The sequence below is a fragment of the Acanthamoeba castellanii genome (genome assembly GCF_000313135.1).
Source record: "Acanthamoeba castellanii str. Neff unplaced genomic scaffold scf7180000084576, whole genome shotgun sequence".
In the NCBI taxonomy this organism is placed as follows: Eukaryota; Discosea; order Longamoebia; family Acanthamoebidae; genus Acanthamoeba; species Acanthamoeba castellanii.
In genome coordinates, this window is record NW_004457486.1 from 28,821 (window position 1) to 49,742 (window position 20,922).

Sequence of the window (20,922 nt, forward strand, 5' to 3'; positions counted from 1 at the left end):
TGCGCCACCGCCGCCTCCACCACACCGCAGCTGAGCCACCACCACACCACTGTTCTCGCACCACCAGCCCAAGCCAGAGAAAAAGAAAAACGAAAAAGAGCGAAAAAGAACGAAGACGCGGGGGGGGGGGCAAAGAATGAAGGAGGTGGGTGGGTACCGGCGGGTGGGCTGGCGGGGGAGGGGTCGGGGAGCGCGGTCTTGGCACCGGGCTTGACCCTGCGCGGGAGCGACACGCGCTTGTCGTCGAACTCCTCCCCGGTGGGGGAGGTGTAGGCCGCGATGGCAGTGGGGTGTGGTGAGGCCGAGGAGGAGGAAGCTGGCGGGCTGGCCGAGGAGGAGGGAGATGAAGTGGGGGAAGAGCCTCCCTTCTTATCCTTCTTGTCCTTTTTCTCGTCCTTCCCCTTTTTCGAGCGTCTGAACATGTCTGAAGCGTGGGATGTGACAATGGATCAGCTGATGTGGCTCGCTCCACAACCTTTGCTTTTGGTGTCACGGCAGCCAGGACAACCACTGAGAAATGAAAAAAGCAAAAGCCAGGAAATCAGATGTAAAACAATTTCATTTCAACAAACGAAGTGGTTGAAGACGAGAGGAGGTGCGTTCAACATGAGGTGTGTCCCTAACAGGGGTCGACCCTCCATCACATGCGAGGTAGGTAGCCGCTTCCCTTGACACCCCAAGCTTGTTCCCCACGGGGGTACGACTTCTGGACTGTGCTCACAGAGTTGACTTCCGTCGAACAAAATAAAAGGAACAGAAAAAGAAAAGGCTTAATCAATTCAAACACGTTCGAGAGTGAGAGATGGAGATAGGAACGGGCGACCTGGTGTGGCTCATCGTGTGGGGCAGCCTCTACATTCTCGTGTGGCTCTTTCAAATTATCCGATACCGATGCTGCAGATGGCGGCTCTTCTCGTCGGCCGATGACGAGGAGCCCCGGCCGACCTACTGGCAGAAGCTCAAGCACGACCACTTCGTGCTGGGCATCTTCTTCGTCCACCCCGACGACCCCTTCACCCGATCGGCCCGCATCTTCATCTGGGCCTTCAATTCGGTGATCGTGCTCACCCTCACGTCGATCCAGTTCCACAAGGAGGGCTGCATCGAGGAGCAGAGCATCAACTGGTCCATCAACTTCATCGTTCGCGTTGTGCAAGGCGCCGTCACCTCCATGCTCCTTGTCTGGCTCTTCCGATTCGACTCCATCCTCAAGCGAGCGCGCCAGCGCAGCGTCCAGCCCTGTTGCCTCTACGACCTGTGCGCCCTGGCCACGCTCGCCATCGTCCTCCCCATCCTCCTCTACTTCTGCTCCGATTTCTACCATCAGGTACGTGCCCCTCTTGCTCTTCGTACGCGAGATTGCGCCCACTACGCACTTCCAGATTCTCAGACTGAATCGTCCGCTGGTGTCTGTCCACATGTACAGTGCGACGTGAGGTTCGTCATGCTGAAGTGGGCCATCGCGCTGCTGATCGAGTACGTCATCTCGCAGCCGATCATGGTGTGGGTCGAGATGCACCTCCTTCACAAGGTACCCTTGACCGACCACCTCAAGACAAGACCTCCCGCTACGCCGCAGCCCCTCCCCACTCACCTTCATCTTCTTCTCGTCTCCTCCAGTACGACGTCTTCATCCCGCGCAACGGCGGCTACGTCGACCCGGAGAGCCCTCGAGAGATGCTTCAGCCCTTCCCAGAAGACGATGATGACTACGACGACGTCGGCCTGCGTCGCTACCTCACCTCCGAGCGTACGCCCCTCAAGCGCGATCTCCCCTACGCTTGAGGAGCCAGCGGCGAAGATGAAGATAGAGATGACGATGGAGGCGACGGCGACGGCGATTATGGTGTCATCATGTCGAGTGGGCGGAAAGCGCTTCAGCCCCTCACACAAGCAACCGCGTGTTGTTGTTGTTCGTCTCATCTGTACAAAGAATCGTTCGATCCTGGCTGGCCATTCGCGCTTGAGCGATGACACCTCCACCAAGCCGTTTGAGGCGAGAGGAGCAAGGAGAATGATGAGCATCACCGCCATCAGTGGTAGGAGATGTTCATCCGCGCGAGCGTGTCCGAAATCTGCTGGTTGAGCCGGGCCACCTCTCGCCTGGCGTCGTCGATCTTGATCTTGGCCAACGTAGCATCCTAACCAATGTAAACACACACCATCAGCCTCGGTAATGAGCGAGAAGCTTCTTGGATGTTGTTGGTTTGTGGGTGGGTGGTGAGGGAATGAACCGGTGGCAGTTGGTGATACTTCTTCAAGCTCTCCAACAGGGGCTCCGTCTTCTCGTGCACCACCTTCCACTCCTTGTTGAGCTGTGTTGTCGAGTGAGAAGGGAAGAGCAGAGAAATGAGAGGGATCGAGCTGAACCAGTGCGCACGGGTTGGCATAGTACCTTGACTAGCGCCGAATGCGTGATCTCGTTCGACACTCCACTTGCACTAATCTCTTCCTGTGTGCAGGGGACGGTGGCTGTGAGATGTACGCTCACAAGCACAATCGAAGTAGTAGTAGAAGCAGGAATCGGAGACGCGATGAATACAGGACACTACCTTGAGCTTCTGCATGGTGGCGTGACACTCGGCGGTCTTGCCCTGAAGATACCTCACCTCGGACATTCGTTCATTCATCGCTTGCTTCTGCTGATCCGATTCGCCCTGGTACTCTAGAAGCGTTCTACACACCGCGGCCAAAGCTCAGCGTAAGAGAACGATCTAAGGGCGGCCACCACAGATCATTGACACATATGAAGATAAAGAGCGCGTTGGGGTCGGGCGCCATACTTGCTCATCTTGTCGAGTCGAGCCACAGCCAAACGCGTCTTCTCCAGCAAACCAGAAAGCGATGCCTGCTGTTCCTCACGCTTCTTGCTGACGTCGTGCAGTTCTTCATCGAGGTCTTGCAGGCTCAGGTAGTAGCTGCACACCAAGAAGGACAAGCTGGCACAGGTTGGACACAGCAGTGTAAGAGACGAAAGAAGAGGGCATGATGTGAGCACCTGGCGAGGCTGGTGTCCTTCGTGTCAAGCGTGAGGGCAAGGGAAGCCAAGCTGGCGAGACTAGTCACACCTGCTGGCGGCAATCTATCGATGGAGAGGCCAATCGTGGACATGATGTTCTCCATCTTGTCGGCTGTGGCGTAGTTGGAGGTGAGCCCCAACGCATACAACAGCAAGCAACACAAACAGTTTCGATGATTCTGATCTTGGCGTACCTTCTTGTTTGTAATGAGCAGCCTTTTCGTGTGCATCCTCAATTAGAAGCTGGACATCGACTTCTCGCTGCTTGTTGAAGAGGGCCAGCCCAAAGAGCACATCTACGGTCTGCGAATTGATCTCGAAGGGGGGCACATCGCCATCCTTGCCGAGCACCTCCTTCAGCCAAGTGCAGGCGATTTGCAACTTAGTCGAATCGCTGATTTGCTCGGATGCCGCGAAGGAAGGAGTAAGAGGCGGCTGGGATCGTGACAACATAGCGGAGGGGGTCATCGCAGCTGACTGATTCATCGAGCTAAAACAGGGGAGATCGCTTGCCCCGATGTGTGATGTGGTTCAAATGAAAAATCTTGCGCGCGTTTGTCGCCCCTGTTTTCACGTTCCCGCCAAAAAAAATGTCCACAGAAATCAACCCTCTCGGCCATCCGGCACGTGCTGCAGCCAGGGAGTGACCTGCTGGTCCAGACTGGGTGGAAGGAAGGCCTTGGGTCGCATGACAGTGTGAGGCCCTTGCGTGCTGATGGCCCTGGCCGGAAACCACCACCCCAGTGCACACTGTGCGGCGGAGTCAGGCAACTAATTAATTAGCTTGCGCGTGCAGGGCGATGGTCGGCTTTGAATTTTTAGCGGAGACGTTTTGTGGGCCTTGGCTGCGCGGCTCAAGCGCCACAGCAACCTAAAACACCTCACCATCTTTCTTTCTTTCAAGCTCAAAGACCAGGAAGACTAGTCTAGCAAGCAAGGACGAAGACAAAGACAAAGGAAGAGAGGAGTCTTATTCTCTTCTGTCTTCTGAGGCCGCTTCCACACATCGGCTTAAAAATCCGGCCCCAGCCTCCCAGGCCCATTGTAATAATCCACCACCGACGTCAAGATGTTGAAGAACTTTTTGGGCCGAAGGGTACGCGCTTCACGTTACCGCCGCTTCCAATCCATTCATTCATTCATTCTTTGGTTGTCTCAACGAGATGTGGCACGATTACGCGAAGTGGGCAACCAGCTGATGTCGAATTAAGATGCGAGGAGAAGATATCTAACTTACAAACCACAACCCCCGTGATAGAAGCAGAAGACGGTGCCCAAGACGCCTCCGCCCGAGCGAAAGTCGTCGGATAGTCCCAAGGAGAACGAAGCGGTAACCCCCCCCCCCCAATACCTTTGATCTTCAAAGAACGAAGGCGATGCCCGAACAAAAGATTGCATGACTTGGTTCTCATCGAATCATGTTTGTTCCCCCCCCCACGTACAGCAACCGGTCGAGGGTGGTGTTGTCAAGGAGGAATGGACGATTAACTACGACGACTTGGAGTTTGCCGAGGTACAGCCTCCCCCCTTGACATACAGGGAGAACCCGCATCAAATCAAATCACATCAACTCCTCAAATCGTCACAGTTGTGACTATCACCCCCCCCCTGTCCCGTTGCTAACGAACCTTTGTTCGCCGCTTCAGGAAATTGGAAGCGGAGCGTTCGGTACGGTGTTCAGGGGCGACTACTACGGCACGGTGGTGGCCATCAAGAGGCTCAACGCCGCCAACAACCTGCAGCAGGAGCACCTCAACAAATACATCCAACGCGAAGTGGCCCTCCTCAAGTGCGCCCCCCCCCCGCTACTTCTTCCCCGTCAGTTTTTTTTTTTTTTTGGTAGCCAACCAAGCCCCTCTCGCTGACGGGCAAATTTGTGTGTGCGTGTTCGCAGGGGCATCCACCACCCCAACATCGTCCAGTTCATGGGCCTCTGCAAGCACGAATCGGGCACCTACCTCGTCACCGAGTTCGTCGCTGGGGGCAACCTGAAGGACTTCCTCGAGCGGAACGACCCGCCGTGGAAGATGCGCGTGGTGATGGCCATGGACATCGCCGTCGCCCTCAACTTTATGCACAAGAAGGGCCTCGTCTACCGGTAACCCACCTCTGTCGCGCGTAGCTCTCAATGTAGCCCCCACCAATGACCGCTCACACATGCATGCCCTAAATCGCGCTCGCAGAGACATCAAGCCCGAGAACCTGCTGCTCACAGAGAACGGTCGCATCAAAGTCTGCGATCTGGTACGCTCACTCCGACCCACCGGCCCAACCGTGCCGGCCACGCCATGTGCGATCGCGTTCGCTTTTCTTCTTCTTTTTAACTCCGAGCGGTCGCGTACAGGGTCTCGCGCGTACGCAGAACAAGATGAACTACATGACCATCGCCGGTTCGGACGACTACATGGCGCCCGAGGTCCTCCTCGGTGAGAAGTACGACGAAAAGTGCGACGTGTTCGGCTTTGGCGTACTGCTCGGAGGTACCGTCTCCTCCGCCTCGTGTGGCCCAATTGGTTGCGTCGCGTTGCTGTGGCGATGGTGAACTAATAATAATAACGAAAAAAACATTCACAGTGATCGTGGCCCGCAAGAAGATGCCCATGCGCAAGGAGAAGACCCACTACGCCTTCGACCTGAGGGCGGTCGAGAAGCTCATCCCCCCTGGCTGTACGCCTTTCGCCCCCAATGGGCCAACAACAGGGAATGCGCGAGGGCTAATACTGTTTTTTTTTTTTTCATTTGATCTATCGACGCGCAGGCCCGCCCCGGCTGAAGCAGCTGGTGATCGATTGCTGCAAGTCGAACCCCAACGACCGACCGGACTTTAAGGAGGCGCTGAACATCATCAGGGACATCCAGAAGGAGGTCGACCTTGAGGACAGCCGCGGCGATAGAGGAAGATCCGCGTCGGTCACTCAGTACAACCCCTACGATCGTGCCGGCGAAAGAGACCGGTACTCGCCTCTCTTACGCGCTCGCGTGTGTCGTGTCGTGTCGCGCGTGTGTCGTGTGTGTGGTGACTTACGCGCGTTCTGTTGCAGAGCCTACACGGTGTCGTATGGCGCCGGATACGAGCAGCCGCCTCTCCCTCCCAGTGTGGTGAAGGACGATAGCGGCTACGAGTACCAAAGCCAGGGCAGCGACGCGTCATCCGGCCAGGCGTCCAGCGACAACTACGCCTTCTTCAAGTACGTCACGCCCATACTCCCTACTCTCTCTCACTCCCCTTTTTATATCGACAACCGGCCGCGCACGTGCCCCCACTATCATCGTCACGTGCACAAGCTTCGTTCTTATCTTCTCCTCTCTGCCCTCTATTTTCTATTTCCTCTTTCCTTCTCTCTTTATTCTAACCCGACCCTCCTCTCTTCTTCTCTTCTTCTCTTCTTCGCTTCTCTCTTTCCTCGCCTCTTTCGTTCTTTCTGGCTCCCTTCAGAAATGGCTACTAAGAGCGAAAGATGGCCTCTTTCTCTCTTTCTCCCTTCTATCTCTCCCTCTCCAATCTCTTTTCTTTCTTTTCTTTCTTTTTTCCCCTCTTTTTCTCACACATGCCTCTACCCCTCTTGTGTTCCTACTTCCACTCCACCTTCTCTCTTTCTCTCTTTTCCTCTTCTTTCAACTCTCAATATTGTATCCCTGGCCTCGCCCTGGTCCCTCTCGCCCTCGGTCTCTCTCCCCGTCTCTCTGTCGCCCGCACTCTCCTGCTTCTCCATTTCCCCTGCAGTGTGAATGGCTGGACGCCACAACACAACGGTCGAGGCCATGCGCGTCGAGGCCACGAGACCGACCCGTCGTCGTTCACCACCTCCGGCGTTTCGACGACATACGACGATGGCGACGACGGCCACAGTGTACAGAACGCGAGGAGGAGGAGGGCCGAAGAGAGAAGCGACAGCGACAGCGGGGAAGAGCGGGAGGAGGACAGCGACGACGACGACGACGAGGGGGTGCTGGTGGAAAGCGAAGCGAGCAGCCACTATCACAACGCCCACACCAACATGAACGCTAACACCACCGAGAGTGAGAGCAGCCGAGTGAACGATGGTGCCGGCAGCGACGACGACGAAGTGCGACCGCTGGACGAAATGCAACGAAGCGAGGAGAAGATGATGACGCGTCGCAAGGAGACACGGGACCAAAAGAACGAAGAGCGACACCGCCAAAGAACGACAACAGCGCCCGCACCGCCCGCCCGACAGTGGTCCGCCACCGCCGATTTTGACTCCGACCGCTCCGAATCGGACTTGGAATCGTCGTGCTCATCGTCCAACTCGCCGCCCCTTCCTTCTCGCTCGCCCACCCCCTCCCCGTCGCCGCTCAACGCTCCCTCTTTCCCTCCGCCCGGCTTCCGCCACCACACGGACGACAAGACGTCGAAGAGAAGAACCTGAAGAAGAGAGCGTCGAAGACACAACAAACGAGGCCAGTGCCACCACTCCACGATTCACTCCTTTCTCCCCCCCTATCTTTTCCTTCAAGAGTGTTCAATTTATTTTTATTTTTTGTTGAGGTGTAAAATTATTGCAAACAAAACAAGTATTTATTTGTGCAATTTTATGGGCATTTTCAACGGTTCGGTTTACATGAGCAGACACTTCTTGTCCTTGTCGCCTCTCTTCTTTTTCCTCTCCTTCTTGCCCTGGGCGTGGACCGCGCCGCCTTCGCTCACAGCGCGGCGCCACATGTCGATCTGACGCACCATCTCGTCGACGACCACACCAATGTCGTGCACCTCCCACTCGCCGTGGGGCGCCGCCTCGGGCGGAAGAACGGTCTCTCCGGTCGCCGCTGACGCGCTGGCTGGCAGCTGCGCGCCGGTGAGCGCGTACTCGACCAAGTAGGCTTCCTCGATTGAGCACTCGAAGAAGTTGCGGCGGAAGTGGTACTCGGCCGCCTGCGAATCCGCGCCCAGACCCCACGAGTAGGCCGTCCACTTGTCGGCCAGCCTCTTGCCCTGCGTGCGTTCAAAAGAACGAAGAAGAACGAAGAGCGAAGAAGAACGGTTGGCATTCCAATCGTGACGAGGCCCAGAGTACATCCACCCAAAGGACGCACCTCGTCTGGCGTGACCACGCGAGTGTCCCAGGTGCTTCCATTGGCGACCAGGTCGAGCTTGTTGGCCAGCACGATGATGGGCGGCGCGGTGGCCGGGGTGGTGTCAAAGATCCGATGGATCAGTTTCAGGTAATCCTTCGCCCGCTCGAACGAACTGCGATCCGTGACTGAATACATCACCACGAACCCCTGCCGTGTAGAGGGTGGTCGCAGCAGTGAGCAACCACCTATGACCGGTGGCGCGCAATGGGTGGGTGTGGCGAATACCTCACGGGTTTTCAGGATTTGCTGTACGAGCGCCAGGTACTCCTCTTGGCCGGCGGACACGTTGATGTCCACTACGGCCGTCACGCCATCGACGGTCAGCTGCTTGCGATAACTGTGTTCAGGTCCGTTTAGCTCCGAGAGCCCAGAACCGCGACTGGTCTAGAAGGAGGAGTGGGGGAACGTACTCGTCTTCAATCACCGGGTTGTACTACAAGGGGGGGGGAATGAGACCGAATGCGCCACTGCGATGTCAGTTCCCAACCCGGACCATTTCGTGGAGAGGGAGGGGGTACCTGAGTGGGCATGATGCCCGTGATGAAGCGCTCGGTGAATGCACAGCGACCGACGCCGCCCGGGCCGGTCACCGCAATGCGATATCTGGTGGGGAAGAGCAGCCACATCACCACCAGCTGATAATTCACACAAACGTGCAATGATTGGAGCAAACGCACTCCTCCACTTGCGTTGCCAATCGCCTGGACGGGACGCGTAGGCCCCATCGCTGTTTGCGGTCGTGTGCTGCTTTGGCCTCTGCGCTCGGACATAAAAACACACAGACACACGCTCCGCGTTGGCGACACCACAGTTCGCTGAAGCCCACCGGGGCATGGGGGAGGGGAGGCACCAGCCCAGGCGGGTAGGGCGGTGATGAGGGCCGCCCACTGGCGGCACACAAGCAAGGCTGCCCCAAGGTCGGCTGCGTCCAACCAGCACAGTATATGTTCAGCGACCTTTAAAAAAAAAAGGGGGGGGGTGAGGAAAGGGGGAGGGTAGCATTGCAGCATGGTGAAGGGGTCTACCTCGTTGGGGAGAAGAGAGAAGTCCACAATCTGGCTGCGGCCGTGTGGGCCAGCGCCCAGAGGTGGAGGCAACTCCTTCTCCTGAGCAGCAAACATGGCTGAGCAAGAAAAGTTGCCTGGTGTAAAAAAAGACAAAAAAAAAAAAAACAACAACATCCCCCACTGTCTGTGTTACTTGAACTAGTTGAGGGCACAGCAGCCTGAAAATGTGGCATCATAGACAGGCTAACTCTCCAGACAGGTGGCACAGGTGGCAGAAGTGGTTGTCAAAATAAATAAAGGATACCATGAGAGAGGTCTGGGACTGGTCCACCTGCCCCAGACCATCACAAGCAAGCAAGCCCCCAGCAAGACTGAGGCTGTGCCAGCACACAGGATCCACCAAGAAGAGATTGGTCACTACAAGGTATGTGTGTGTTGGATAGCTGGAACTGGTGTTGTTGTAAAGGAGGCAGAGGAGGGGACAACAACAACAGGGAGGGGGAGGAACACATGCTAATTTGTCTATACAGATTGCCTCCTTGTGTGACAACATGGAGCCCAGAGCGCCCAACCAAGTCATGCAACAAAACCCAGTGATCAAGTGCATCACCTGTGTGTTGTAGGTCCCATCACTCAATGTTGGAGTCTGCACACAGTGCATCAGGCACTATCTGGCAGCATGTACAGATTGTTAGGGCTGTAACACCAGTATCTGCACACCCTCCAGAAACAAATGGTGTCATGAGTACACTTTGACCAGTTCAATGCAAAATCTGAGAAATGTGAATGGAAAATGTGTAGAAAATGCATACCTTAAAAATGCACATATTTTGGCAAAATTGCAATCCAATTGCACATCAGGTGGGAAATCTGTACATAAAACGGGATTCTGCCTTTGTCATTCCTTCTTCAATAACATCCTCCACTTCTATACATTTTCTGAAAATGATGCCCAAGCTTTGAGCTTGTGGACACTGCCAACAAGTCAAAAACATATGTTAATATCCAAGAGGAAGAGAGAGGCTGGCATGTACCATCTTACTTTGTGTTCTCCATTCTTGTTGTACTGTGCACTGATCTTGTCCTTGAATTGCTGAGGCTCTGAGCTGGGAGTTCCTGGTGAGGACTCCTTCTCTTGCTGACTGTACTCCTACCCTTGCTCCTCCACTGGCATTGGCACCTTGCTGTGTACACAGGACCCAATGGCCTGGAGCCCAGGCCAGAGCTTTCTGCCATGACACCTGCATTGGTGGGCTGTTAGTGAAAAAGAGTTACTGACCCTTTTTTGTGAACACTTGGTTAAACATTCTCCTCATGAGGAGCACCCCTGTGTGGTATCATTCAGGGTATCATTCAGCAGAACCAACCTTCTTTAGCTTTGTTGGCCACATGTGTGGAAGTATGGCCAGCACATTCACACACCAACCAACATCATAAAATATGATTATTGTCCCGGCCAACAGGAACCTTCTATCTTGCGGGATGTTCAGCTGCTCCCTGTTGGCCGGGACTTTAATTTGCCGCAAGAATGCTAGGCATCTTGTTCGCCCTGACTCCTTCCGCCCATTTCCTAAACCTGCGTTGGACCCAACCGGACCTCGTTGCTCAGCAGTCACCGTCGATGCATCCCAGCCAATCCGGAGGCCGTGCATCGACTTCTTTCCTAATCACCTTCTCGGAGTCATATCGTTCACTGAAGCGCTGCTAATTGGCGGGAATTTTCGAATTGTATCAACCAACGACAGACGAGACGTTGTTGGCGGATCGCGCAATTGGTGGATAAACGTCGAACCACTACGCGCGACATCGTCATGCGCGTTTTCGTTCCGGCCGGGGCGGTGAACGGCTTGCGGCACTCCCTTGTTTGTGGCCGCCGGCGCAGAGCTGGAAGGCGGAGTACCAACACGCTCTGGTTTTCTTCTTGTTCTTTGACACCACACACGCAGAGCGTGCAGCGAAGGAGTGTTCGGCTAAGCGAGTACACACCATCCATCTTCTGTCCTCGACACCAACACGCCTCCACAACAACAACACCAACACACCTCGCGACAACAACACCAGTCCGAGACCCCATCAACTGCTTCTTCGCCATCAACACTGACCCGACAACAACAACAACACCGCCCACTACAGCGAGGATCAAGATGGACGTTCGACAGCGCTACGACACGCACGCCAGCACCCAACAACACCACCATCAACAGCAACAGCGACGCTCCGCCTCCGCCGCCTCGTACGAGGAGGCGATGGTCCCGGCCAACCTCAAGCTTGTCGAGCTGCGGACAGAGCTCAAGAAGAGGGGCCTGTCGCCGTCGGGCCTCAAGCATGTGCTCGTCAAGCGGCTCGAAGACGCCCTGGCCGACCCGGCCGCCTTCCCCGCCATCAACAGGCCGCCACCGCCCTCGTCGAGTGGTGTCACCGCCAGGGCCAAGCAGCTTCATCAACAACAACAACTTCATCATCATCATCTTCCGCTACAACAACTGTCGCGACGACAACACTCGCCTCATGGGAGCGACGACGCGGCGGACAACGATGGCGAAGAGGACGACCTCCGCAACGCGCTCGAGGAGGGCGAAGACGGAGACGAACGAGGTGGGGAGCACAACAACAACATCTACGAGGAGGAGGAGGACGAAGATGCGGCGGGCGAGGAGGATGACAGCTACTTCGATGCCGGTGACGCGTTCGTGGGCGTACGCCATCCCCTCCACCCCAACAACACCAGCTCCAGGTCGGACTCAACGTTGTTGAGCAAGAAGCGCAAGAGCCCGCCTTCTTCATCTTCCTCTACTTCGCCATCTTCTACTTCATCTTCTTTCTTATCCGCTACTCGGACGAGCAACAGCAGCCGTCGGCGCCACCACCAGCACCAGGAGAAGAAGCTCAAGAAGAAGCACCACCACGCCGCCTCCTCCTCGCTCTCGCTCCTGTCCGCCGCCGCCGCCTCGACCGAGTCGTCTCCGCTCTCGGGCTTCATCTTTGTCAAGGAGGCCCGCTACGCCAAGCAGCAACAACCACTTCAGCCTCAACACCAGCAAGAGGACAGTGTTGAGGAGATCAAGTCGCTGGAGCAGTTCCGGTTCGAGGGGTCGGCCTTCTTCTTCAGCTACCAGTTCTGGCGTGGCCGCACGCTCCTCCACTCGTTCGAGATCGAAGCCGGCACCTTCTTCCTCGTCGACGACCAAGACAACACCTTCAACACCGCCGACAACATCAACACCACGACCACTCCTTCGCACCACCAGCAGCAGCGCAAGGTGGTGCTTCGGTGGCCGTCGCCGGTGTACTACCCTCTGCTCCAGACGTGGCGCTTCCACCAGACCTACTCCCACTTCCTCCTCCACGAACCCACCACCATCCCAGTCTCGGTCCCCGCCGCCAGCAGCGCGCCGTCGTCGCTGCCGCCGCCAACCTGTGCTGCCGGCGGACTGTGCCTTGTCTCGCGCCTCGGCTCGGTCTTCGTGCAGGGTGAGTGACCCTATCGATTCCACCCAGAAAGAAAGTTGTACCACTAGTGTTCTTACACGCGTGTGCTTGGCCCACCAGCCACAAGCACACAAATAAATAACCATCAACAGACACACAAGCCCGTTACGCTCCTTCTCCTCGTGGGCGTGAAATTCGCGGGCAAAACAAGGGCGCGAGGGTGCGCTACCATAACCCGATGCCCGAGCAACTGATAGACCCCCTACGGTTTAGCGACTAGGCCAACGACACGTCTGACGTAACAATGTATCCCCCGCCATTGGTCAATAACACGCTCGGCCACCTTAACGTGCATGAACTTAAAATCATGTTGGAACTCCTGGAACTAAGGTAACATATTTGCCGCGTTGACTAAACACACCCACGACAAACTCCAACGTGTTAGAGTTCGTCCTTGCCCTGCTTGGTGGGCGATGGTGGTGGGTCGAGCGAGTCATCGTGGGTGGCTCTGGGAAGTGCGTGCTTGTCTATGAAGCGGAAGATGCGGTGGGCGGTGGGCCGGCCGCCGTAGTGGTGCATCTGCCAGTCCTTGCCGATCACCAGCAGCTGCACCTGGTCCTGCGGGATGCCGTAGTGGGCGAACACCCCCGCCTCGTTGCGCCGCACGTAGCCCACCTTCATGCGCCCCTGGAAGGCCTGTGAGAGGGCCTGGACCAGCACCGGCGGCTTCGAGTTGGTGTCACTGAACCAGAAGGCCTTGGGCATGCCCGCCTCGTCATGGAAGCCGACGCGGTTTTCCTCCGTCACGCGCACCACGTAGCGGTCGTGCAGCGGCGACAGGGCAAAGTCTGCCAGCTCCCTGGGTTCGATGGGTCCCATGTAGTAGGTGAACTCCTTCCCCGCGAATGGCCCCTTCTCGCGCGGCTCCACGCCCGGCTCCACCACCTCCCGCTCTGTCGCACGACATGCCGAGCATGCACACATGTAAAAAAAAAGCACATCAAGGTGCTTGGTCGAGGGGGGGGTACCAGGAGGGAAGAGTACAACGAAGGGTACGTTGTGCTCTGGGTGGCTGAAGAAGGAGGTGAGCTCCTTCTCCTCGTCCATGTTTACCACGCCTACGGTCATCAATCCACCATAATCCAGGGCCAGCACGTCGAAGATGGGACCCGTGTTGATCGAGATCGGATTCTGCGAGTTGTAGAACTCGACCACCGCCGCCAGGCCGCTCTCCACCACCAGCGCCCGGAAGTTGTCCTTGGTCAGGTGCACCACCTTTGACTTGGGTCCGTGCAGCCAGGACGCCGCCCCACTCGCGTGCAAAATAACGACCAGACCCAGCACGACCGCAACCACCCAGTACACTGTCCGTCGCTGCTGGAAGCCCATGGTGCGGGCTTGATGGAGGTAACTCACTTCAACCAAATGGCCGTTTTGATGAACAACAAAGAAAAAAGAAAACAGTAAACCTAAAAAGGAGAAAAGAAAGATAGAGGAAATGTTTTTTGTACAAGCAAAATTTCTTTACTGGGACAGCTTGGGGATGACGTATTCGTACCACACGACGATGGGGTCCTCCTTCACCTTCTTGAAGCCGTACACGGAGTACATGGTGTTGGCCTGCGGCATGTGCTGGCCCGTGGTGAGGACCACCTTCTCGAAGCCTTGCTCCCGCGCGTGCGCCACCAGATGGTCCAGCAGCCTCTTGGCCAGGCCCTGAATCAAGGAACACGACACACACACAACGCACACATGACCCACGACGCACACGACACACGACACACACATGACACACGGCGCGGCGCAAGCGCAGTGCGAACGAGGAGGCAGTGAGTAGCAGCAGACGCGTCATGGCCACATTATGTGTGGCGGTGCGGTACCTGTCGGCGTGCGTCCTTGGAGATGCTCATACGCCTCAGTTCGGCATCCTGGTCGCTCTTGTACTCCAAGCCGACCATGCCCTGGACCACCTCTCCGCCTGCGCATCAGTGCAGAGAAAAGAGATGAGCGAGATGACGCGGGGCACAAGAGAAGAGCAGAAGCGAGACCTTCGGTCTGTTCGGTGATGACCCAGAAGTTGCCCTTGGGTCCCTCCGTGCGGTTGAAGTAGACCTTGTCCACGTTCGCGAGGTCGTCCGCGATCGAGTCTTCGATGTACTTGTCCAGCTGGAGAGGTCGACAGCCACCCAACACGTCAGCGCAGCTGTAGCAGTCGGCAGGCTCATTAGCAGCAGGAGAGGAGGGAGGTACGAGAGGAGTAAAGCTTTCACGCCTGGGCGCGGGCATGATGTCTACATACTCTCGCATGCCCTGTTTTTGCGCCAGCGTGAGCATCATCATCAACAGCACATGAAAGATTGAAAAAAAAAATGATTCAAACAGGATTATTATGTGATTTTGAGCACCTGGACGAAAAGCTCAACGACGCGGTCATGGTCCGCAGGCTGGTACTGCCTGATGCTGAACGTGCGCTGCATTGGCTGCACCTCCATCTTTCTCACGCCGGCGGGGGCAAACAAGGCCTCCGCTAATGTCCCATTTCTCTTCTTCTTTTGCATTAGCGGACCTTTTCTCACTCGCGTTCCTCCGCCAGCTGCTCCCAGCCGTTCCTCCAAGCAGTGAACCACCACCTCTCACCGCCCCTTCCGCTCGTCCAACAACCATCGACCGCCAGCAGCAAGCCTGCACTCGTAGCCACAGGCACTGAGGTTGGATGCTGGCGCAGAGTGCAGAGAGCACCAGTGCCTGCCACAGCCGGCAGGGCGAGACAACACCTCGACGGCGGTGGTGGCAGAGGCGAACATGAGCCCGAAGCTGAGCTCACGGGTTTGTTGCGAGAGAGAGCACAGCCGGTGGCAAGATAGTGGGGGACCACGATAACTTATGCTGGAAATTTGGCTCGCCTCTGCAGGTTTACCCGCGCAGCAGTTGGGTGGGAATTGGGGCTCGTGGGGGAGAAAGCCTGGCTCAGATCCCTCGCCTTCGACCGCAATCAAGAATCCATTCGTCTTGTCTCTTCATCTCGATTCATAAAACCTCCCATGGCGTGCGCTCGCAACTCGTTCAACAATCAGCCTTCCATCTTCTACACCCGGCCTCGAAAAAGAGCGAGGAAATCTCGAGCTTTCTCCCATCGAAGATGACGATGGACGAAGTCCCTCCTCTTCAATCGATTACCACCATCAACGATCGCGGCTGCACCGAGGACCTGTTCTCCAAGATGCTGCCCATCGAGATGCAGCTACAGGTCCTCAGCCGCGTCCCCGTGGAGGACCTCGTGCGGCATGTGTGTATCGTCAATCGGCAGTGGCGAACGCTGACTGCCACGGACGCCTTCTGGCGCGACGTCGCCTCTCAAATCTTCGGTGGCCAGGACCCCTGGTCGTCCCTCCTCGCCGAACATGGAACAATTTGTTCCTCTCATCAACTGAACATGTTCGCCCCTGCTGACGTGGACGACACGACGAAGATGGAGGGAACGGAAGGAGCCATCGATGAAGAGGATGATGACCAGACCGGCCAGATGGGGCTGGTGCCGAACGGGAAGATGAAGGAGGTCGTGCTCTACCGACTACGCGAGCTGCGAGTGTTCTGGCCCTTCAAGTCGGCGCGCAATCTCTACTACTGCGCCGAGCGCGGCTTCGTGCACATGGTGGAGTCCATCCTGCGCGATCCCTCGAAGGTCTTCCAGTTCAAGAAGGAACACATCGGCATGGCGATCGAGCTGGCCACCGCCAAGGGCCTGCGCGAGGTCGTCGACGTGCTCCAGCCCGTCATGCGCTCCCACACCGTCGCCGAAGCCAGATGAGGTGCAGCACGACCACGTTCCATCTCCCTCTCCCGCCAATTTTGCTACTTGTACATACGCGATTTACAAACATGACAGATTATCAGAGTTTCGTTTCTACACAAGCAAAGATGAACAAGTGGGTAATGTTGTAGGATAGAGATTTAGTAGTTTTGTAGTTCAATTCGGTACAAAATGGCAAATTGCCTTACAGCCCACACCACGAGCTCAAGTGGGCTTGGGATGGAGGGAGGGATCGTTGGTGTCCAATGAAGAGATCAAGATCTCTCTTAACACTTTCAAGCAGAGGCCTGGCTCTCGGCGGCAGACTCGGTCGAAGCGGCAGCAGCGTCGTCACTCTTGCCCTCCTCGACGACGGAGCTGTTCTGCTCGGCGGCCGCGTCGGCGTTTGATGGCGACTCGGCGCCGTCGTTTGGCGTCTCGTCGTCGAGCGCGGGGGGCTCCTCCTCGAGCGCGGGAGCCTCTTCGTCTTCATCCTCCTCGTCGTCCGATCCGTCGCTGTCGTCGCCGTCGCCCTCCTCCCCTTCGCCCTCCGCGTTCTCGCCCTTATCCTCGCCGGCCTTCTTGCTCTTCGACTTCCTTTTCCGCTTCCTCTTCTTCTTCGTTTCAACATACACGGAAGCGTCCTCCAGGCCCAGGTTGTTGGCGTCTGTCATTGTTGTCAACCCAAAAGAAGAAGAAGAAGCAGAAGCGTAAGTCAGGGCACGAAAGGCGAAAAAGTTGAGATACGACAAAGAGAGGCAGTGGATGGGGAGCTGCGTACACTCCGACCCGAGGTCGACGTCGATGTCGTCTTCGGTGATGGGCTTAGGGGGGCGCCATGGAAGAGTACAGACCGAACGTCTCGGCGCTGGCGAACGGGCTCAGCGAGATGGGGTGGCCGCCCGAGGGAGCGGGGAACGCCGTCACGAACTGCTTGACGGTGTCATCCCTGTCGGTTGTTTTCGCGAGATGCGTAAGCCACGATGACATCGCAACGGTTGGTGTTGTGTACGAACAACAAGGGAGGCGCGAGCTAGCACGTACTTGAGCAATGGCACGAATTCCTTCCACTGGACGTGGGAGGTGAGGAAAGACTTGAGGTACTCGGATGGTGGCTGCGCGTCGGCTGTCAGGCGCACATAGTTGCCCATCAGGATGATGTAGCTGCGCAGGCCCGAGTCCTTGCTGCTGGTGGTCTTGTAGTGCTCGATCATTCGGGTGATGAACTTGTGTTTCGAGAAGAGGGCCTTCATCGACTCGACGTGGTTGATCCTGATGACGGTCCTGAACAGTTTGTGGAACAGGTCGTGGTAGATGTTGTTGAACCTAAAGACGTGGAGGGAAGCCAAAGTTGTGTCAGCATTGTGGACCAGCGGGCATCACACACTCCGATGCAAGAAACGTGACGCGAGAAAGGCGGGTCCTTACCGGTGCTCAAAGAGCCAGTCGGACAGGACCTTCCACAGAGGGGCGGTGAAGCTGTCCAGCACTTCCTGAGGGTTCTGCTGCGTCAGCTCCGCAAGCACCTCCAGAAGGTGGACTCTGTGGATCGTGAAGCGAGAAGCGACCTAAACCAACAGCACACACACACACACACACACACCCTGTGAACATGCAGTCTCCCGCGAGAACAAAACAAAAGAGGGATTGTTGGGGAGTGGAAGTGCATACCCTGTAGGTAGAAAATACAGCCTCGTCCGCCTTCTTCTTGGGCTGCTTGGCATCGTCGACAAGCCTCTGTGCGAGAGAGCCGGCCCTGGTCTTCAAGTGGTTGTGGAGGTCCTCATGAATGCCGGAGAGCATGTTGGGCACGGGCGTGGGGGTGTAGGCTTCGAGAGAAGTGTCGTAAAGCTGCTCGCCGCTCTTCAGCAGAAGCGCTCGCAGCGCGTTAATGGCGGCGATCTGTTGCTCGGCAGGCAGATTTCCGGAGTTGTTGGAGATGCAGTCTACGAGGCCATCGAGGAAGCCCATGTCCTGGCTCAGGTGCAGGAACAACACATCGGCGTTGTTCTGCGTCGAGCAAAGGTCCACGAGGCGGTTGAAGAAAGCAGAAGCATCCTCGAATGACGACTCCGCGCCTGATGAACCGAGCAAACAAAGCGACAATCAGCGACGCTGCGGATAAAACGAGAAAACAACAAGTAGTGTAGTTGTAGGAGTAGTACCAGGGCCGTAGATCTTTTGTCCCAGCGTCTCCCAGAAACCGTCTTCGTTGAGGGCGTTGTAAAAGTTCATCAGAACCTGATCGGGGAGCGTGGCCTTGATAACGCCCATCAGCGTTTCACTGTACAGCCAAGTCGCATGCATTAGTTGAAGGGACGCGCGCGCGCGCACACACACACACACAACGGCATGCCCAAACAACAAGAGTACCTGATAGCCGGATCGTGAAGGTAGTTAAGCAGGTGGAGAATAAGCTTTCGGTTCTTGTTGAAAACGTTGAAGACCTTGCTTCCATAGGGACCCAACAGCGAGGCGAACATCTTGTCAAAATTGTCGAAGTCGCCCTCCGCATTAATATCGAAAATGGCGAAGATCTCCTTCACTGCATTGCGGGGGAAGCAGATGGAGCGAGATGAGCAAACAATCCGAGACCAGGAGTGCGCAGGCTTTGGGGGGGGGATACCAATATCTTCGAGGTTCTTGTCGATGAAGTCCTGCGGCAGCGAGCCAGCCTGGTAGACGAACACTTCGGCGGCCTTGTCGGCACGCTTAGCCTCCTTGGAGAACGCAAAATCGTCGTCCTCATCCTCATCTTCAAGCGAATCTTCTTCACCATTCTGCTTCTGCAACTGTAGAGGGACCACGAAATGAGCAAATGAAAGATCGGTCCCGTTTGGGCCTTCTCCAGAGGCACAATGGGGAGTCGGTTCGGGGAGGGTGTGTACCTCGCGCAGCTCCTTCTTCTCAGCCTCAGAGGCGAGGAGAGCGTCTCGGCGCTTGTTGGAGGAGATGATGTACTCTTCTGAGTTCAAAATCGTAAAAGGGAGCCCGTTGTCGGTGGCTTCCTGCTGACCCTCCGTCTTCGCCGGTCGTGTGACGTAGTGGATCAGGACCTTGAGAGCATCTGAGAAAGAGAGAGAGAGAGAGATGGTGATCAGAAGACAGAGGACCAAGGAGATGTGGGAAACGATCTTGATGGAATGGGGGGAAACAAACGAAACGGCGTGGGGGTGAGTACCGTCCTTCACGAGCCAATCGCGCATTTTCTTGGAGAAGAGGGTGCTCTCGGAATCCAAGAGCTTGCCCAAAAGCTCAACCTTTTCGGCATAGGTAGTCTCCTTCGACAGATCGAGAAGTTCATTTTCCATGTCGACCTCGTCGTTTCTCGCCATTCTCGTTCTTCTCAACAGGAAACGTAAATGAGGAAAAACAAGGATTAATGGGGCGCACTGATCGAACATTGTGAGGTTCTAGGTGTCCAATTGGTTCCATTGTTGACAATTACGTCCAATCTTGGTACGTTACCATAATTATTTTACGAACGAACATGCATTTCAACGGAAAGATTCATAAATGTGAAGAGCCACAAGTGGATCGCGAGCATGTAGACAGATTAGAAAAGGGGGTAGGGCAACCAAAAGGAGAAAGGATGGTGAAGGATAGCGCCGCGAGCTAGAAGACTATGAAGCACACCCACCCACGAACTGATGATAATGATAATTAAGAGGAAGAGAGCCTCACCTGGAGAGAAGAGAGGGGACGAGCCTAGGCGCAAGGGGGGTGGCGGTTTGAAAAGAAAAAGAAGAAAGCCCGAACGGTAAGCTCGCCCGCCAACACAAGGCGAAAACGCGGGGCGGCGCAAGACTACGCAAATTGGGTACCCTCGCAATGGCCAATTGAAACCGGGAAAGCACTTTGGCCTCTCGAAAATTCGCTCGGCCTTTGGGCACCGACAGCAGCGCTCTGGCTTCACGAACACCGGGGCCGATCAGGAGCCCTGGAAGGGCCGACCCCACCAAATGCTCTCTCGCCTTGTTCCTGTCGCTGGTCTAACTTTCGGGAGTGGCCCCGGTTCTTACCGCACAGGCGGTGGTGCAGCGTGTGGTCAGCGAGCCAGCCATTTCCCTCTCTTTTCTGGGTTGACGGTTTTTCTCGAGGCGGAGGTTGGTGGTCCAGAACTGCACCAAGCAAAGCCTCTCCACCACTCATCGCACACAGCCACGAGCAACACACACACAGAGAGAACAAGAACAGTGAGAATAACACTTCACCTGATTGGTCATGACATCGGAATGTGCCACACATTCATGTGGTTTTGCCCCCTTATTGTCTGGTTTAGTAGGCGTTTTACAAAGGGGGGCAGCCAAGGTCTCGGACGGGAAGAATGATCGGAATGTGCCACCGTTTCGCTCTTTTTCTCCGAAGTCGCCCACAAAGTACAGAGGTGCTTTATCAGCTGTCTTTTTGTTTTCATCCATGAGCGCCCAACACACCTACATGACTTTCCCCTGTCGACACCAGTGCTGCACACACCTGGTGAACGGCCAGCGCCACAGGTACAAGACAGCACCAGCACGGGATGAGCACGAGCGCACCACCTACCACCACGCCTGCAAGGAAAGTGAGTGTGTGGTGTG

At 56.1% G+C, this 20,922-nt stretch overlaps 11 protein-coding genes across 11 annotated transcripts in view; 5 read left to right on the forward strand and 6 right to left on the reverse strand.

The window, feature by feature from the left end:
* ACA1_044480 (Allergen V5/Tpx1 family protein) overlaps positions 1 to 422 on the reverse strand; it is a gene marked incomplete at both ends in the record, with an annotated part of 3,417 nt that extends 2,995 nt beyond the window's left edge. The window contains one exon of the mRNA XM_004340457.1: positions 158 to 422. Coding sequence (XP_004340505.1) covers positions 158 to 422 — 265 coding nt within the window. The remainder of the gene's footprint in view (positions 1 to 157) is intronic.
* A 380-nt stretch (positions 423 to 802) lies between these two features.
* ACA1_044690 (uncharacterized protein) lies at positions 803 to 1,785 on the forward strand (the record flags this gene model as incomplete). The annotated part of the gene is made up of 3 exons (XM_004340458.1): positions 803 to 1,327; positions 1,427 to 1,531; positions 1,621 to 1,785. The coding sequence occupies 3 exons, from the start codon at positions 803 to 805 to the stop codon at positions 1,783 to 1,785; spliced, it is 795 nt and encodes a 264-aa protein (XP_004340506.1).
* Positions 1,786 to 2,033: 248 nt separating this feature from the next.
* On the reverse strand, positions 2,034 to 3,487 carry ACA1_044700 (uncharacterized protein; the record flags this gene model as incomplete). Its single annotated transcript, XM_004340459.1, has 7 exons — positions 2,034 to 2,141; positions 2,235 to 2,315; positions 2,396 to 2,448; positions 2,486 to 2,676; positions 2,784 to 2,918; positions 2,999 to 3,131; positions 3,214 to 3,487. 7 exons carry the CDS (start codon positions 3,485 to 3,487, stop codon positions 2,034 to 2,036), a joined length of 975 nt encoding a protein of 324 aa, XP_004340507.1.
* Positions 3,488 to 4,088: 601 nt separating this feature from the next.
* ACA1_044710 (Serine/threonineprotein kinase) lies at positions 4,089 to 7,410 on the forward strand (the record flags this gene model as incomplete). Its single annotated transcript, XM_004340460.1, has 11 exons — positions 4,089 to 4,115; positions 4,284 to 4,349; positions 4,464 to 4,532; positions 4,666 to 4,808; positions 4,914 to 5,117; positions 5,203 to 5,263; positions 5,364 to 5,499; positions 5,594 to 5,686; positions 5,778 to 5,973; positions 6,061 to 6,211; positions 6,472 to 7,410. 11 exons carry the CDS (start codon positions 4,089 to 4,091, stop codon positions 7,408 to 7,410), a joined length of 2,085 nt encoding a protein of 694 aa, XP_004340508.1.
* Positions 7,411 to 7,598: 188 nt separating this feature from the next.
* On the reverse strand, positions 7,599 to 9,237 carry ACA1_044720 (Fbox domain containing protein; the record flags this gene model as incomplete). The annotated part of the gene is made up of 8 exons (XM_004340461.1): positions 7,599 to 7,757; positions 7,854 to 7,973; positions 8,075 to 8,131; positions 8,342 to 8,473; positions 8,635 to 8,719; positions 8,794 to 8,872; positions 8,967 to 9,072; positions 9,142 to 9,237. 8 exons carry the CDS (start codon positions 9,235 to 9,237, stop codon positions 7,599 to 7,601), a joined length of 834 nt encoding a protein of 277 aa, XP_004340509.1.
* A 2,030-nt stretch (positions 9,238 to 11,267) lies between these two features.
* On the forward strand, positions 11,268 to 12,602 carry ACA1_044730 (SAP domain containing protein; the record flags this gene model as incomplete). The annotated part of the gene is made up of 1 exon (XM_004340462.1): positions 11,268 to 12,602. The coding sequence occupies one exon, from the start codon at positions 11,268 to 11,270 to the stop codon at positions 12,600 to 12,602; it is 1,335 nt and encodes a 444-aa protein (XP_004340510.1).
* A 391-nt stretch (positions 12,603 to 12,993) lies between these two features.
* Positions 12,994 to 13,941, reverse strand: ACA1_044740 (uncharacterized protein; the record flags this gene model as incomplete). The annotated part of the gene is made up of 2 exons (XM_004340463.1): positions 12,994 to 13,505; positions 13,581 to 13,941. The coding sequence occupies 2 exons, from the start codon at positions 13,939 to 13,941 to the stop codon at positions 12,994 to 12,996; spliced, it is 873 nt and encodes a 290-aa protein (XP_004340511.1).
* Positions 13,942 to 14,076: 135 nt separating this feature from the next.
* On the reverse strand, positions 14,077 to 15,044 carry ACA1_044750 (Nacetyltransferase, putative; the record flags this gene model as incomplete). Its single annotated transcript, XM_004340464.1, has 4 exons — positions 14,077 to 14,268; positions 14,433 to 14,530; positions 14,601 to 14,718; positions 14,958 to 15,044. 4 exons carry the CDS (start codon positions 15,042 to 15,044, stop codon positions 14,077 to 14,079), a joined length of 495 nt encoding a protein of 164 aa, XP_004340512.1.
* A 647-nt stretch (positions 15,045 to 15,691) lies between these two features.
* ACA1_044760 (Fbox domain containing protein) lies at positions 15,692 to 16,360 on the forward strand (the record flags this gene model as incomplete). The annotated part of the gene is made up of 1 exon (XM_004340465.1): positions 15,692 to 16,360. The coding sequence occupies one exon, from the start codon at positions 15,692 to 15,694 to the stop codon at positions 16,358 to 16,360; it is 669 nt and encodes a 222-aa protein (XP_004340513.1).
* Positions 16,361 to 16,638: 278 nt separating this feature from the next.
* ACA1_044770 (uncharacterized protein) lies at positions 16,639 to 19,677 on the reverse strand (the record flags this gene model as incomplete). The annotated part of the gene is made up of 11 exons (XM_004340466.1): positions 16,639 to 17,009; positions 17,126 to 17,166; positions 17,193 to 17,291; positions 17,387 to 17,668; positions 17,771 to 17,910; positions 18,014 to 18,420; positions 18,508 to 18,626; positions 18,716 to 18,887; positions 18,969 to 19,134; positions 19,231 to 19,409; positions 19,524 to 19,677. 11 exons carry the CDS (start codon positions 19,675 to 19,677, stop codon positions 16,639 to 16,641), a joined length of 2,130 nt encoding a protein of 709 aa, XP_004340514.1.
* Positions 19,678 to 20,782: 1,105 nt separating this feature from the next.
* On the forward strand, positions 20,783 to 20,920 carry ACA1_044780 (uncharacterized protein; the record flags this gene model as incomplete). Its single annotated transcript, XM_004340467.1, has 1 exon — positions 20,783 to 20,920. A coding segment is annotated over one exon (138 nt), but the record flags the coding sequence as incomplete, so codon positions are not given.
* Between the last annotated feature and the right edge of the window lie 2 nt (positions 20,921 to 20,922).